We start from the raw sequence: 16,464 nt of genomic DNA on the forward strand, positions 1-16,464 counted from the left end.
TCTTCTGCTTTGGGACAAAAAAAAAGTAGTGTTCTCAAAATAAAATTGTTGAATTGAATCTGGAGGTAAGTTAATTTGAAAAATCTCAAATTCTATTAAGAGAGTCTTCAATGGTTGAAATGTAAACACATATATAACTAAACTTAAATTATTTTGACCAACTGGCACCTTTGTTTTATTGTTGGTTGTAGTCAACATTTTGTCAGATCACTACGTAATACTATTCTTGTAAGGAAAGAAATTTGTGTGTTTTGACTGTTGTTTCATTAATTGTTAAGTTTGACTATCATCATAACGCTTATACCAACAACAGTAGTGAACAAATGGTGGCATTTTTAACTATTAAAAGATTGAAAACATGGAATCTTTTTTATCTAAAGTAAAGATCAATGTCTTCCCAAAGACATTTTAATCTATTGAGACACCTTATGCGTCAGTATAGGATTAGTTTAAATATTTAGTGGAAGTTTTTATATTAAATTAGTATTAACTTTAAAATTAATTACTTTTTTTTTTTGACAACTATTAATTGAAAGTTAAGACACCCATTAGAGAGTATAAATAACGAGGCTGATCTTATGTAAAGACCAAGTGAGCAAAAACATCCAAAAAAAGGTTAGGTTTCTACAGAAAATGGAAAGCAAAAAATCTTCACATGCTTATGGAACATATTTTCTTCTGATATCAACCATTTTCTTGCTTTTCCTCTCACGTAAGTCATCATCTGGTTTATAAATTGTAAATACAAAAACCAATTATTTTATTTTATTTTGTTTGTGATGATGGTGATCTTTGAATGTATGGTTAATTTTTGTTTTTCTTTTTTGTTAAATCAATTACAGAACAAGCAAATTCGTACCAAAAGCTCATATGTCTAGATCTAAAAAAGAAAAAAGTCAAGGAAAACGTCCCATTGAAAGCCAACTTCCTTTAGTGGATGCACCTGATTCCAATGTCCCTATTAGCTTTGTCCCTTCACTCAAGGCCCATTCGTCGGATGCTCAAGAGGCAGTTGTACCAAAGAAGTTACCCCAAGTGCAGAGCATTTACCCATCTAAGATAGGAGAAGTTCTTCTCGTGGCTGAGGTAACTCGGGATCAGGTTTCCAATACTAGGGAAGGAGGCTCTTTGATTCAATCTTTGGTCCCAAAGAACCCTTCTGTCTCTTCGGTCAAAAGGACACAAGCTATTGGTTTTGATGACGGAGAGCTTTGTATCGACTTTCGGGAAAATATGTTTGCTCAACTATCTCCAAATCAAGTTGCAGTAGGTGAGCTGTCTTCAGACAATGCTTCTGATAATCTCTCGGAGGAGGATGATAATCCAGAAGAGGAAGAAGATCTTTTTTTGAAATTTATCTCCAAGCGAATGCAGAGAAAGAACCTGCGACAGTTCAGGGCGGGAGGCCCTTTAAACCTCTAATAACCTCATTCCTTTATGGATATTTTTTGTTGGAATGTAAGAGGGTTTAACGATAAAATAAAGAGAAGAAGTTTTCGGAAATGGTTGAAGCTAAATCAACCGCTTTTTGGTGGGCTTATAGAGACCCATGTCAGCCAACAGAACTCGCAAACTATAGTATCTCGCGGGTTCCCAGGCTGGAATTTTGAAGGGAATTGCGAGTTTTCCGACCTCGGTAAGATATGGATCCTCTGGCATCCTACTGTACATGTATCTATCTTAAGCAAATCGTTGCAAATGATCACTTGCCTCCTTAAGTTACCATATGTTACTCAGCAGATTGTCATCTCAGTTGTTTACGCATCCTCCACCTGTTGTGCATCGAGAAAGTTGTTATGGAATGAAATTGTGAGTCTAGCAACTAGTGCGACAGTTGCGAGCTTACCGTGGGCTGTCATAGGAGACTTCAATCAAATACTTTACCCCCATGAACACTCCACACCGCTCGCTAATCCCTCTCAGCCTGGTATGCGTGATCTTCAACAATGTCTTGACTTGACTGCTTTATGTGATCTTCCCTATTGTGGGAACACATACACATGGACGAATAAGCACTCAATCGGTCTTGCTGCTAAGAAGCTAGACAGAATAGTCGTGAATGACCTCTGGCGGATAGAGTTCCCTGACTCTCTGGCGGTCTTTGGTGAACCTGCATTCTCAGACCACAACCCGAGATGCCTGTTTCTTGACTCTACCAAACAAAAGTCTAAGAAGCCATTCAAGTTCTTATCGCTACTGAATCAACATCCTGATTTTGCACCCTTAATCAAACAGTGGTGGGAGGCTCTCCGATTTGATGGGACCAAGATGTTTGCAATATCAAAGAAGCTGAAATTTCTTAAAGCGGTAATTCGTGAGTTTAGCAAGGAAAACTACTCAGGCATTGAGAAGAGGGCTCAGGAGGCTTATGCAATGCTTCTCCAGTGCCAACAAGACCTCCTTGCAGATCCTTCTGCTTCGTTGTGTCTCAAAGAAAAGGAAGCTCATCAGGCATGGTGCACTCTCGCACTGGCAGAAGAGTCGTTTCTAAGGCAGAAATCTAGAATTTGTTGGCTTGAAGAAGGGGACAAGAACTCCATATTCTTTCATATGGCGGTGCTCTCCAGACAATCCCAAAATGAAGTGATCTTCCTCATTGATGATTATGGCCAGGTGGTGGACACAAAGAAAGGTATCCTGGATCTTGCACTGGATTTTTATAAAAAGTTGTTTGGAAACTTGGGTTCCTCTTCAGCAGCGACTGTTGTTGAACTAGCAGAACTCATCCCGCAAAGGTGCTCCATCACTGCTCTGCAGATCCTTAACGCACCTGTCACACCCGCGGAAATTAAAAATGTTGTGCTCAACCTGCCCAGAAACAAATCACCGGGTCCAGATGGTTATTGTGCAGAGTTTTTCATATCTCATTGGGTAACAGTAGGGCAGGAAGTCACGGAAGCAGTGCTCGAATTCTTCCAATCTGGCAAGTTGCTGAAGCAATGGAATGCGACTATTCTCTCCTTGATCCCCAAGACTCCGAATGCTCAGAAAATCGGTGATTTCAGGCCAATAGCTTGCTGCAACACCCTGTATAAGATTTTCTCCAAGATTTTAGCTAACAAGCTTAAAAAGGTGATCCCTGAGCTAATATCAAATAATCAGTATGCGTTCATTCAAGGAAGACTTCTTGTGGAAAATGTCTTACTTTCTACAGAGCTGGTCCAAGGCTATAACCAGAAGAACATATCTGCAAGGGGAATGCTCAAGGTAGTCCTCAGGAAAGCCTTTGACTCGGTTCAGTGGGATTATCTACTAAATGTTCTCACAACGATGGAGTTTCCGGCTCAATTCATCGGTTTGATTGAGCAGTGCATATCCACTGCAAGTTTCTCTTTATGCATCAATGGGGAATTATGTGGCTACTTTAGAGGGGAAAAGGGGCTGAGACAAGGGGATTCTATCTCCCCATACCTCTTTGTACTGGCCATGGAAGGGTTTTCTCGGTTGTTATCGCAAGACTACATCAATAATCAGATTGGAGCTCACCCTAATGCCTCAGAACCGTTGATCTCTCACCTTGCATTCGTGGATGACATCATGGTGTTTTTCGATGGTAAGACACCCTTGCTTGAAAACATTGCTTCAGTCTTACAGAAGTTCTCAGACGCCTCAGGTTTAACAATGAACAAGTCCAAGACTGACCTCTACTTAGCGGGTGTGAGCTACGCTGAAACCACTCAGATGAGTTCTCTTGGTTTCAACATTGGCTCACTCCCTATCAGGTATCTCGGGCTTCCACTTATGCACAGAAGGCTCAGAATTGCGGAATATAGGCAACTGATTAAGAATATCACGCAACGCATCACCTCCTGGTCTGCCAGAGCTCTGTCTTATGCGGGTAGACTCCAACTCCTCTCTTCAGTGATATATGGAACCCTAAACTTCTGGATGTCTGCCTTCATCTTACCTAAGGGTTGTATAAAGAAGATAGAAAGTCTTTGTATAAATTTCCTGTGGGGTGGGGACGCAACTAAAAAAGGTACAACAAGAGTCGCCTGGTGCAAACTTACTCTCCCTAAGCAAGAAGATGGTCTAGGGCTTCGAAGCTTATCCCAGTGGAATAAGATTGTGTCTAAAATTGATCTGGAGACTTTTTACAGCAATAGACTCTTTGTGGGCTATATGGATGAGAAACACAAAAATAAAAGATGTCAGTTTCTGGTCCATCGATGCAAGAAATACTACATCCTGGACGTGGAAGACCCTCTTGAATCTCAGGCACATTGCAGGAAAGTTCTTAAAGGCGAGACTGGGTAATGGCTCGACACTTAGCTTCTGGTACGACTCTTGGACACCATATGGCTCGCTAATTGATTATCTAGGTCCCACGGGTCCTGCTCAAACAGGAATTCCAATCCATGCAAAAGTTGCGCAGGCTTGGTCTCTGATGGGATGTAATCTCAGACCAGCAAGATCACCAAGGGCTGAGGAACTACATATTTTTCTTACAACAATAAATGTTCCACCTGACACTGATGAACCAGACAGGTACTTTTGGGTCTGCGGCACAGAGGAACTCTCAGTTTTCTCTACCAAAAAGTCATGGGAAATTTTGCGATCAAGACAGGATCCACCTCATTGGACTAAGCAGGTTTGGTTCAAAGGAGGTATTACTCGACATGCTTTCATGATGTGGCTAACGCACGAGGATAGGCTACCAACTAGAGATAGATTGGTTAGATGGGGACTTCAAATCGAGCCTAACTGCTACTTATGTGGGTTGTACCGAGAAACAAGAGAGCATTTGTTCCTTCGGTGTGAAGTCAGTGAGGAAATTTGGTCTGCAGTGACTAGGAGGCTTGGTTACAGGCCGTTTTCTTTTCACACCTGGGAAGCATTCACCGCCTGGCTGGATATAAACGATCACACTGTACCACGATGTTTGCATCGTCTAGCGGTCCAAGCAACTCTGTACGCTATATGGAGGGAACGAAACAACCGATATCACAACAACTCTGCAACGGAGGCTCAGATCTTATTCAATGGTCTAGACAGGCAAATCAGAGATGCCATTATGGCAAAAAAGAGGAGAAAGAAATTTAAGGATCTGCTTTTGGTCTGGTTAAAGTTTGACTAGATTCCTACTCAACTTCTTCAGCTTTTCCTCTCTTGTTTTTATTTTTTTTGGCAAGGAATGAGGGATGTATCAAGGCTTTTGTAATCTTTCTGCAACTTCAAGTTAATGAAAATTCACATAGTTATCAAAAAAAAATGTCTAGATTTAAATATATCATGTGCCGAGTGCAGAAAATAGTGCGACGAGACAAGTTATGGAGGGATATGTTTAAACGAAGGTCTCAAAAATGAAACTTGTTGTTGCAAAAAAAGTCCTCCGCCATCAAATTATGATTCTAGCCCTCCTTCTTCAATATAACCATTCATATCATATGCTTGAATATGTCATATGTGTGGAAATATCATATTGGAATATTTGTTCAGCATATCAGATTTTACCTTTAAAAGGGGAAAAATCAACAAAATAAAGTTGTTTCCATCGTATTTGTTATTAGTTGGAGTCAACGAACAGAAACGAAGAAGATGGTGAAGATGATGAACGTTGGAGAAGGAGAGATAAGGATGAAAAATGTTTATGTTCGTTGTATCTAACTAATAAGGATGAAAAATGTTTATGTTCTTGGGACATGTGGGTTATGGGTCCACCACGCTTCCACCACGTAATCTTGCATGAATCATATTGTACATAGAAACTCCCTTAACATGAGTCAAAAAAAGATTAACGCTAAATGTTACTGTCAAATTATATACTTTTTAGAAAAATAAGGTTCACTGGTATTCACCTCCTACCCTATTACCAATCAGAATGTCATATCTAATATTTCATTTAAAAAATAAATCAAAATTAAATTAAAAAACAAAACAAATTCTGTATACTTTTATTTAAGAAAAAATTAAATATTAGTTTAGTTTAGATTTTACAATTAAACAAGGTTATATATCTGTTTGGGTTTATAAATAAGAATTAGAGTTTAGAATTTACAATTAAAATAAAACTATATGTCGTTTTGAGTTTACAAATGAGGTGGTTAGGGTTAAGATTTCACAATTAGAACAAAATTATATATCGGTTTGAGTTTACAAATGAGGTGGTTAGAGTTTAGATTTTACAATTAAAACAAAATTATATGTCGGTTTGGATTTACAAATGAGTTGGTTAAAGTTTATATTTTACAATTAGAACGAAACTATATGTCAGTTTGAGTTTACAAATGAGTTGGTTAGGGTTTATATTTTACAATTAAAACGAAACTATATGTCGGTTTGGGTTTACAAATGAGATGGTTAGAGTTTAGATTTTACGATTAGAATGCAATTATATGTCGGTTTGAGTTTACAAATGAGATGGTTAGGTTTTAGATTTTACAATTAGAATGAAATTATATGTCAGTTTGGGTTTACAAATGAGATGGTTAGAGTTTAAGTTTTACAATTAGAATGAAATTATATGTCGGTTTGGGTTTACAAAAAAGGTTTAAGTTGTATATTTTATAATAATATATACAGATTTTATTTCTTTATTCTAGAAGAGGGTGAACCCAAGTAATGTTCTACTTTTTAGTGTCCAGCACTATGTATTTCACTAATACGTTAACAATTAACATTTGATTAGCATATCTATTATAAAAAGTTAATTCCAATATCATGTGAGTGTGTATACAAACAGTATAAATACTTTTTGTGTAGAGATATGCTTGGCCAATCGATAAAAATTCTGAGCCAAGAGTGGTCTACCAATCATAAGAAAATTTGTGGTCTTGCATGCCAAGAGTGGACATTAGGAGAGGCCGAGAGGGGATCCATCTGATATTAAGGTATTTTTTCAGCGAATCACATTTAATATTAAATCATAATTTTACGATTCTATATAGAGTTTACGCACATGTTTTCCGCTGTTTTACCAAATTATGCTTTGTACCTATATGTTAAAGTGTTCCAAAACTCCTCATATTTCCATTAGCTAGCTAGGCATGTCAAATTACGCATGCGATTACGGGTTAATCGAGTTAAATGAGTTGGGTATTTTGGTAAATTGGGGTTTTTGGATTGGTGGTTAGCATTCAGTCGCGTCGGTTCTCGGTTTTTGAATCGCAAAAAAATCTGCCAAATTGAACTGAAGCCGAATTTTTGCAAGATCTAGCATGAAACATTTCTTGGGCATGCGACAACAAATGATAGCGTTAAGCAATGAATCGAATTGTTTTCTTATTATTTTTATTTGTTTGAAAAAATATCTAATAGAATTAGGTAGTATTTTTTTCAAATATTTTAAATTGTTGGTATAATATAGGCAATTTAAACCATTATATAATAATAATAATAATAATAATAATAATAATAATAATAATAATAAGAATAATAATAATAATAAGTTTAGTTACATTTTTTTAACCAGAATATGATGAAGGAGCACCAATTTCAGTAGAACATCTGTTCCATACTTTATTAGTTCTAGAAAACCTTTTATAATTATAACGTTTGAGTGAATAGCTTTGAAAAAATAATTTCATAAATTCCATTAGACATTGCTTTCCAGCTTTCACTACCCCCACACAAAAATCCCTTGAAGCACGTTTGTTCACAAGAATTTCAGCTATCATTTCTTCAAAACATAGAAAGGCGAAATTTCGAGTTTTGTATCCCGTTTTTTTACCGCACTTCATAAGTTTATTTATATCCTCTTCTGAAGTTTTTCCATAGATATTGTTATTATATTCGATCGAACTTGGTGAAGTTGCATATAACGCTGTATCAAACTCGTCATTTGATATGAGTGGTAGCTCGTCATTATCCTCTTCAACAGCCAAAGTTGGATGAGAAAGCAATACCAAAACCATGACTACAGAAAATATCATGAAAATAGTTTTATTCTCCATTTTAAAATATATTGAATACTTCTTAACTGGGTTCTCTTAGTTTTTATGCCACTAAACGAGGATTTTGTACGTATTTATAGTGTCGAATGTTCATTAATGTTATTATTAGTTACATTTTATCAAATAATGATAATAACGTCTTTGTTTATTTATCTCTCCCCAACGATATATTATCAGTTATCAACATAATTTATATGTTTTGACGTTTTAAATCATTCAGAATATGGCTCGTTTAATGCATTTCAGTTTATGAAAATAAGTTATAATAAGTTGCATAAAAAGTCCTAATCGTATATCATTGATAGAAAACTGGGCTTTAATTCTTTACATATTTTCATTTTAAGCTTCATTAGTAAATAATATATTAAACTGTTTGTATTCGAACGAAATCTGTAAATAAATTGATGAAGAAAAAGAATTAAAAAGTAAATAAATAACTAAAAAACCTTACGAAAGCTCGTAATCTTAAGTAAAAGTCTTTCGCCGCTACACTCCGAACTGAAAACATTGATCTGGCCAGCTGGCAATGTATGATCAACTAGCAGAAAACATTGATCTACACTCTCATTCACGTCACAGTTGGAGGAGTTTGCGAGAAGTAATGGAATTACTTTATTCCTCGTAGTGTTTGGATCTCTCAATCGTTTTAATTATATAAATTGTTAACTCCAAAAAAAAAAAAAAAATGAAAACTGAATCTAAAATATTATGAGCTGAACCGATTTTATAGTATATCTAAACAAACAAACCTTCGTTCAAAAACAAACAAACAAACAAACAAACCAAAAGTTATTAATTTTTTTTTTAATTATATACTGTATCAATTATTCAATTAAAGCAAATGTTCTCATGAATATTATATAAACAAAAAAAACTAATTTTTATTTATACATTTGTTGAGTCAGGGACAATATGTAGGGCAAATATAAAAAGAAATCACCTTGGATAGAAAACTTATAAATATTTCAACAATTCTTTAAATTACGTCCACAAATCCTTCATTTTATCATCTTCAAATAATGTAACTTACTTTTTCCCCCACTATTTTGACCATATCTTTATGTGACTATGTCGCCCACCCTATCAATGCAGGCATAAAACAGAACCGAATCAATCATTCACAGAAGCAGAGAGAGAGAGAGAGAGAGAGAGAGAGAGAGAGAGAGAGAGAGAGAGAGAGAGAGAGAGAGAGGGAAGAAACAAATATGGTAGATGGAGGACATAAAGCATTTGGTTGGGCGGCCAAAAACGAATCCGGCGTCCTCTCTCCATTTCATTTCTCTAGAAGGTTCCTTTCCCTTTCACCTTGTGACACACTCGTCTCTTCTTCTCTTTCACAACTTTTGTATGTTTTGGTATCATATTATTATTTTGCAGAGAAAATGGTGAGAACGATGTAACAGTGAAGATCTTGTTCTGTGGTGTTTGCCACTCTGATCTTCATACCATCAAGAACCACTGGGGAATATCTCGTTACCCCATTGTTCCTGGGTATACGCATTACTTAGTTACCGTTTCGTGTATTCATCGTCCCAAATATTCTTTTTTCTTTGTAGGAGATCTTGGTGAATTGCAAATAAAGAAAAATATTCTGGAGATTTTATTACATAATACTATAATAATAGAATAAAAAAATGTTTAGGCTTTTCAATTTTAAAATTAATATATTTTAAATGGAAAACTATAGATATACTAAAATGATTTAACATCATATTTTCAATTTTTACATTCATCCAAAAAGAAAATTATATTAACAATCTTACTATTACGGTTAGCAGTTTTGACTTTTGAACAATGGATTCGACTATGATTTACTGGTTATGTTTCCGCTAATGTATTTTGCTAATTTGCTAGGCATGAAATCGTTGGAATCGCAACAAAAGTTGGTAAGAACGTGACAAAGTTCAAAGAAGGAGACCGAGTAGGAGTAGGCGTAATAATCGGTTCATGCCAATCATGTGAATCATGTAACCAAGACTTAGAAAACTACTGCTCTAAACTCGTTTTCACATACAACTCTCGTTCCTCTGACGGAACCAGAAACCAAGGTGGTTACTCCGACGTAATTGTTGTCGATCACCGCTTTGTGCTACGCTTTCCCGATGGTTTACCAAGCGATGCAGGCGCGCCTCTGCTCTGTGCTGGGATCACTGTGTACAGTCCAATGAAGTATTACGGTATGACTGAAGATTCAGGGAAACATTTAGGTGTGAGTGGACTTGGTCATATAGCTGTGAAGATTGGCAAAGCCTTTGGTTTAAGAGTTACTGTGATTAGTAGGTCATCGGAGAAAGAGAGAGAAGCAATCGATCGACTCGGTGCTGATGCGTTTCTCGTCACAACGGATTCTCAAAAGATGAAGGATGCAGTTGGGACTATGGATTTCATTATGGATACGGTGTCTGCAGAACATTCTCTATTACCGTTGTTTAGTTTGCTTAATGTGAATGGAAAGCTTGTGATGTTAGGCTTACCGGAGAAGCCACTCGAGCTACCAATCTTCCCTCTAGTTAGCGGTAAAGAAAAGATGATGACCCTTTTATGTTAGGTTTATAAGCTGTAATTCTATGTTTTACGTGTTGTGGAGGTAACTGTTAGGGTTTTGGTGTTTTTTTATATAGGAAGGAAAATGGTGGGAGGAAGTCAGATTGGAGGGATGAAGGAGACACAAGAGATGCTTGAGTTTTGTGCTAAGCATAATATTGTTTCGGATATTGAGCTCATAAAGATGAGTGATATCAACTCTGCTATGGACCGTTTGGCTAGATCTGATGTCAGGTACCGATTCGTGATCGATGTGGCTAACTCCTTGAGTCCTGCTTCAGTCATCAGCTGTGATATAAAGGAACATGTAGACCATGAAGTCTCAGTCATGTCTAGATTCTGAGACTATTCTGTGTATGGTTACAAAATCATGAATCCGCCCGCTTTCTTGTTGGACTTGTTACTTGTCTTTTATTTCTATGCTCAGTTTCATGGTTTTGTCAGACAATTGTTACAAAACCCTAATAATAGTACATATTAGGGTTTTGCAAAAACATGAATCTACTACTTGTTTGAGAAACTTTGTTTGTTCTTAACTTCTTATTATGCTCTCTTTCTTGACAAACCCTGTTTTGTTCTAAAATAATTCAATTTGATGGTTCTTTGTAATAATGGTATAAACGCGGTTCTGGACACACAAAAAAACAAATTATATCAAAGGGATATGCAGATGCTAATTATATCATCATATAATAAAACTATGTATTATAACCATTAATGGAGTTTGTATACATCAAAGTTTCACAGAGGAAGGCGCCGGAGAAGAACCATTGGAATTTGGAGATTGACAGAAACCGCGAAGAACGTTGGTTTCATCAGAGGTGAAGCCAAGAGAAGTTAGCATCGCCGGCCAACAATCGGTGGTGATGACTTCGACGGCGTGACAGCAATCAACGCCGAGTTTGGTCTCAACGTTAAGGAAGAAGAGAACGATCTCGTTGGTGCATGATTTGAGTTCATACAGTGCGTCCCAACACTCCATTAGTCCTCCTCCGTTGAGCCTTGCCGCTATGTTGGTGGAATCCACCGTCTCAGGGAGTGTTCTGCCGGAGATGTTGAGAACAAGGAGAAGAGTGACGATGACGAAGAGGAAACTTTTATTAAAAGCCATTATTCTTATCTTGAGTTTTGGCGTGTTGTGATGGTTGAGTTATAGTTCGGTTATTATAGTGTGGTTTTTGTATGGATATAAATCTTAGTGGTGATTTAAGAGTAAATTAAAAGGTAGATTAGTGGGAGGAATGGGAAAGGTCAAAGGATCGACGGTGAATGGTTTTACTTGATCATGCATAGAACTTAATTTAAAGCATGATGAGAGGAAACGTATTTAATATTGGCTTGAATGGAAGTGAGTAACGGGTCTATCGGAGATGAAGGTTTAACGTCGTGTTACAGATTATTTTTTACTACGGACCGACGTACTATTTCCCCATCGATCTTTGATATTTTACCAGTTCTCCTTCGGACTTATATGTTCGGTTTATATTCTTCCGAATCTATACTTCTCTGCTTATTTTCCCATCAGACTTTAACTTATTCGTCTATTTTCCCATCGTTTTGGTTTTTATGGTTTACTGTTCAAACAAACCCAACAATCGGACCTTATTAACCAAATGAAACCAAATTAAACCGAATGACAACCCGATTACATAATTAAACCTAACTAAACCTAAAAATCAAAAAATCCCCAAATCGATTTTTCCCCTTTTCTCTCTCGAGCCTCGACGAACCCTAGATTTTTTTCACATTTCTTCTTCTCGTTTCTTCTCTCTTGCCGGTTGCGATGGCGTTAATTCTCTTTACCAATCCGCCTATTAATCCGCCTCTTGGATTTGATTTCGACGCAGAAGCTGAGGATCGAGATGAATTTCATATCAACCAGTTTGCGACAGATTTCACGGATGCGGAGGAATCGATTCGTCACAACGTGTATCCAGAAAGTGACGATGAGGCTGAGGAACATGTTCGTAGTGGTGCTGCGAGAAGGGGGACACCCATCGTTTGTGGTGACGGTTCAATGTTCAAAGGGCAAAGCTTCTACAATGGAATCGCTTTTAAGGAGTGTGTTCTCGACTATGCGCTGGTAAGCGGTTGTAACCTGAAGCAGTACAGGTACGATAGAGATAGAATCGGTTTTAAGTGTATTGGTGCTAAGGGGAAATGTATGTGGAAGGTATATGCTGCATCTCTTCACAATGAGTCGATGTGGAGGATTACCCTGTACACGAACAAGCATATTTGTGTACCTAATGGAAAGTGTGAGATGTTTAAGACCCCAGTGTAGCTACTGTGAGGATGTTGAAAGTGTTTAAGACCAAAGCTTCTACAATGGAATCGCTTTTAAGGAGTGTGTTCTCGACTATGCGCTGGTATGCGGTTGTAACCTGAAGCAGTACAAGTACGATAGAGATAGAATCGGTTTTAAGTGTATTGGTGCTAAGGGGAAATGTATGTGGAAGGTATATGCTGCATCTCTTCACAATGAGTCGATGTGGAGGATTACCCTGTACACGAACAAGCATATTTGTGTACCTAATGGAGAGTGTGAGATGTTTAAGACCCCAGTGTAGCTACTGTGAGGATGTTGAAAACAACTTTGTCGAGTCCTTCAACAGTACAATTAACAAGGCAAGAGAGAAGCCATTTGTGGCCATGTTGGAGGCTGTTCGAAGGCTTGCAATGGTTCGAATTGCTAAGCGGTCTGCACTTTCTCATTCACACGAAGGTTAGTAACATTACACTTCTTCTATCTTTCATTTATTTTGTATTGAATTCTAAAGTTTAATGTGTATTCATGTATTTGTCAGGGATATGCACTCCATATGTGAAACGTTTCTTGGCTGAAGAGCATAAGGCAGCTTCTCTGTGCTTTGTACATCCCAACACAAATGGAGCTTATGAAGTTTACCTAGGATATGACAAACACATAGTCAATTTAAATGAAAGGACTTGTAAATGCATGAAGTTTCAGATATGTGGAATCCCCTGCGAACATGCTTATGGACTGATACTCAAGAAGAAATTGGAAGCTGAAGACTACGTGTGTGAATGGTTCCGAACTTTTAAGTGGAAGGAAAATTACACGGAGGGGATTGTTCCACAAAGAGGTCCACGCTATTGGCCTTGCACTGGAGGTGAAAGTGTGCATCCACCACCAAGGCCGGATGATGAAAAGGTAGACAAGAAGAGGAAGAAATGTCTTCATGAGTCACCTACCAAGAAGAAACCAAAACAAAAGAAGAGAATCATGCATTGTGGGATATGTGGTGCAACTGATCATAATTGTAGGTACCACCAGAAGAAGAATAAGAAGAATACAACACAGGTTAGTTATACTTTCTAATGTGATGGTTGTTCTTTGTTTCATTCAATTGATTCTGATATTTGATTAAATTTGTAGGGTGGAACTCAAGTGGAATCTACTCAAGGTTGTCTTACTCAAGAGAAGTAATTGATGGATGATTGTGGAGGATTAGCACAAGGCAAAGTTTTTTTTTTTTTTTTTGGTATTATGACCTGTTTCAGAACATATGTTGTTCTGCCTTAGTATGGTCTATGTGTCTTTTGAACCTTATTATTAATCCTTGATGTTCTACTCTTTTGAACAAATTTGTATGGTCTCTTTTGAACAATTCTAACATCTCTTCTTTTGAATTATTTTGTCTCATAAAAAACCAAATATGTCATCATATTAGCTTAACATTGAACCTTAACAACTTAACAATGTCATCATATTAGCTTAACTAGACCAAAGATGATCATACAACCAAATACTAAAACAATTATCATCCTATTCATCCTTGATTTGAATTCAGCTTTTACATCTTCAATCCTCTCAAATATCTCTTTCTCAAGCTCCATTATCATCTTCTTCTCAAGCTCCATTTGCATCTTCTTCTCAACCTTCATTGTCTCTGATATCAACTCTTTCATTGAATCCACCTCATCCAACAAAGCCTCATCGACCCATTTAAAAACGTGATTGTCATTCATAATCTAGACCATAGACAATTGATTTGGTTATTGTTTAGAACCGAGATAATAAGAAGCTACACCATAAATGTGATTATCATTACCTTATTTCCAGCTGCATACACACACCGAAGGTATCGTCGATTTGGGTTATGGTCGGATTTGGAAGTTTTGGCCACAATTGCTTCTCCACACCAACATCTCTTAGGTACACCAACAACTCTTCCTCTTTCGCGGACATTTGTCGAACAGCTCGAAGATCCAGAGATATTGCTCATGATTTTGAGAGAAATAGAGAGAGTTTTCTTTTTCAATTTCGATTTTTAGGGTTCTTATTTGCCAATTTGGGGGTTTTCGTTTTAAAATAGAAGAAGAAGAACTCGGGCCGGGTTGTATGTATTACCCGGGTTCTAAATTGGTTTCACATCGGTTTAACATAGATTTCTATCGGGTTTTGTACCAAAACCGTGTAAACCCAATCCGATGGGAAAATAATCAGAGAAGTATGAATTCGAGGGGATATAGACCGAACATATAAGTCCAAAGGAGAACTGGTAAGATATCAAAGATCGATGGAGAACTGGCAAAATATGATAGTTCCAATATGATAATTCTGATGGGAAAATAGTACGTCAGTCCTTTTACTACTCATTGAACTTTGTTACTACTCGTTAAGCGTTATTACTTAATGGAATGTGTCAGGCGATATATATGTCCCTGCTTTTTTTAATATTGTATTCTTGTAAAAATATGTACTTTTAATAACTTAATTACATTATATAGTTGAACTTCTTTGCTAGGGTAATATCACTATCCATCATATATTGTGTAAACTATCCGGGTCCAAAACGTATGCCATTGTCTATTCTATACCATAGTCTAAAACATATATCGTTGCATATGGTCAAATCTTCGCAAACTCCGATACAAATATAACGAATGTGTTGTTTTCTAGTAGTTTGCTTGTGTCGAATGTGTCTTACAAACGATTATGGTTCTAAACAGAGATTATAACTTATATAAGGTAGGTTGCCCAAACGCATAAAGTAATTATCTTATTCAACAATTTACTTCTCTGAGGTTGTTTCTGTTGTTTAATATGCTATGATTCTTAACGGTTTGAAGCTATTTCCAGTTCGGTGGATCTTTATCACTGTAAAAAGACAATGGTAATCCCAATTAACGCAAACGTTTTTATTCCAAACTCAAAATCAGTCAACTGACAATGACATATTCTCATCATACCATTAAACAAAAAACTACATATTAAACCATTACTAATGTCCGCATACATCAGGGAGGAAAATGTATCAAACGTTGACAGGGGAAGGAGCCGGAGAAGAACCGCCGGAAGTCGGAGATTGACAGAAACCACGGAGGACATTGGTTTCCTCAGATGTAAAGCCAAGAGAAGTAAGCATCGCCGGCCAGCAATCGTTGGTAATGACGTCAACGGCGTTACAGCAACCGGTGCCAAGTTTGGTCTCCCCGTTGAGGAAGAAGAGAACGATCTCGTTAGTGCAAGATTCAGCTCGTAGAGTGCATCCCAACACTGCATCAGTCCTCCTCCCGTAAGCCTCGCCGCAATGCTGGTGGAGCCTGCCAACGCTGCTGGCAGTGTCCTGCAGGAGACGTTGAGGATGAGGAGAAGAGTGACGGTGACGAAGAGGAAACTTGTGTTAGACGCCATTGTGTTTTCCTTATAGATTTTGTGTTGTGTTGTGAGATGATGATGGGGTCTTGCTAAGACTTGTTGCAATATATATATATATATATATATATAGTACTCTAGTAGTCTAGTGAGAGTAGTTTGAGGTTTAATTGAGATTAAAGGTTGTTTTAGTGGGGGAAGTGGGAGAGGGCTGAGAGTTAATGAATATACTTAATCTCAATAAATCATTGAACTTAGAGAACGAACGATTAGGAAAGTTACAATCTCCATAATAGGCGTTACTGTAATTTGTAACGATCTTAATTATGCAAAGTTACAAGCGAAGAGTCAATTATTTTACTTCGATAAATATAAACATTAAGGAGTAAAAAACATCAAAGTAGC

General features: G+C 37.2%; 2 protein-coding genes and 3 pseudogenes across 3 annotated transcripts; 2 read left to right on the forward strand and 3 right to left on the reverse strand.

The window, feature by feature from the left end:
* Positions 1-633: 633 nt before the first annotated feature.
* On the forward strand, positions 634-5,374 carry LOC109129542 (putative defensin-like protein 79 pseudogene; annotated as a pseudogene).
* A 2,029-nt stretch (positions 5,375-7,403) lies between these two features.
* Positions 7,404-7,908, reverse strand: LOC104751825 (protein DOWN-REGULATED IN DIF1 11-like). The gene has a single exon (XM_010473864.2). The coding sequence runs from the start codon at positions 7,890-7,892 to the stop codon at positions 7,404-7,406; it is 489 nt and encodes a 162-aa protein (XP_010472166.1). The 5' UTR covers positions 7,893-7,908.
* Positions 7,909-8,937: 1,029 nt separating this feature from the next.
* LOC104751826 (cinnamyl alcohol dehydrogenase 3) lies at positions 8,938-10,956 on the forward strand. 2 transcript variants are annotated; one of them, XM_010473865.3, is made up of 4 exons: positions 8,938-9,180; positions 9,270-9,383; positions 9,747-10,408; positions 10,514-10,956. In XM_010473865.3, the coding sequence occupies exons 1-4, from the start codon at positions 9,098-9,100 to the stop codon at positions 10,777-10,779; spliced, it is 1,125 nt and encodes a 374-aa protein (XP_010472167.1). In that variant the 5' UTR covers positions 8,938-9,097; the 3' UTR covers positions 10,780-10,956. The 2 variants fall into 2 exon arrangements, with proteins under 2 accessions (XP_010472167.1, XP_010472168.1); XM_010473866.3 differs by lacking the exon at positions 9,270-9,383 and having other exon boundaries at positions 8,941-9,180.
* A 170-nt stretch (positions 10,957-11,126) lies between these two features.
* On the reverse strand, positions 11,127-11,547 carry LOC104751827 (egg cell-secreted protein 1.2 pseudogene; annotated as a pseudogene).
* A 4,161-nt stretch (positions 11,548-15,708) lies between these two features.
* On the reverse strand, positions 15,709-16,098 carry LOC104753918 (egg cell-secreted protein 1.3 pseudogene; annotated as a pseudogene).
* Between the last annotated feature and the right edge of the window lie 366 nt (positions 16,099-16,464).

This window comes from Camelina sativa, chromosome 16 (genome assembly GCF_030686135.1).
Source record: "Camelina sativa cultivar CO46 ecotype springtype chromosome 16, ASM3068613v1".
Classification (NCBI taxonomy): Eukaryota; Viridiplantae; Streptophyta; class Magnoliopsida; order Brassicales; family Brassicaceae; genus Camelina; species Camelina sativa.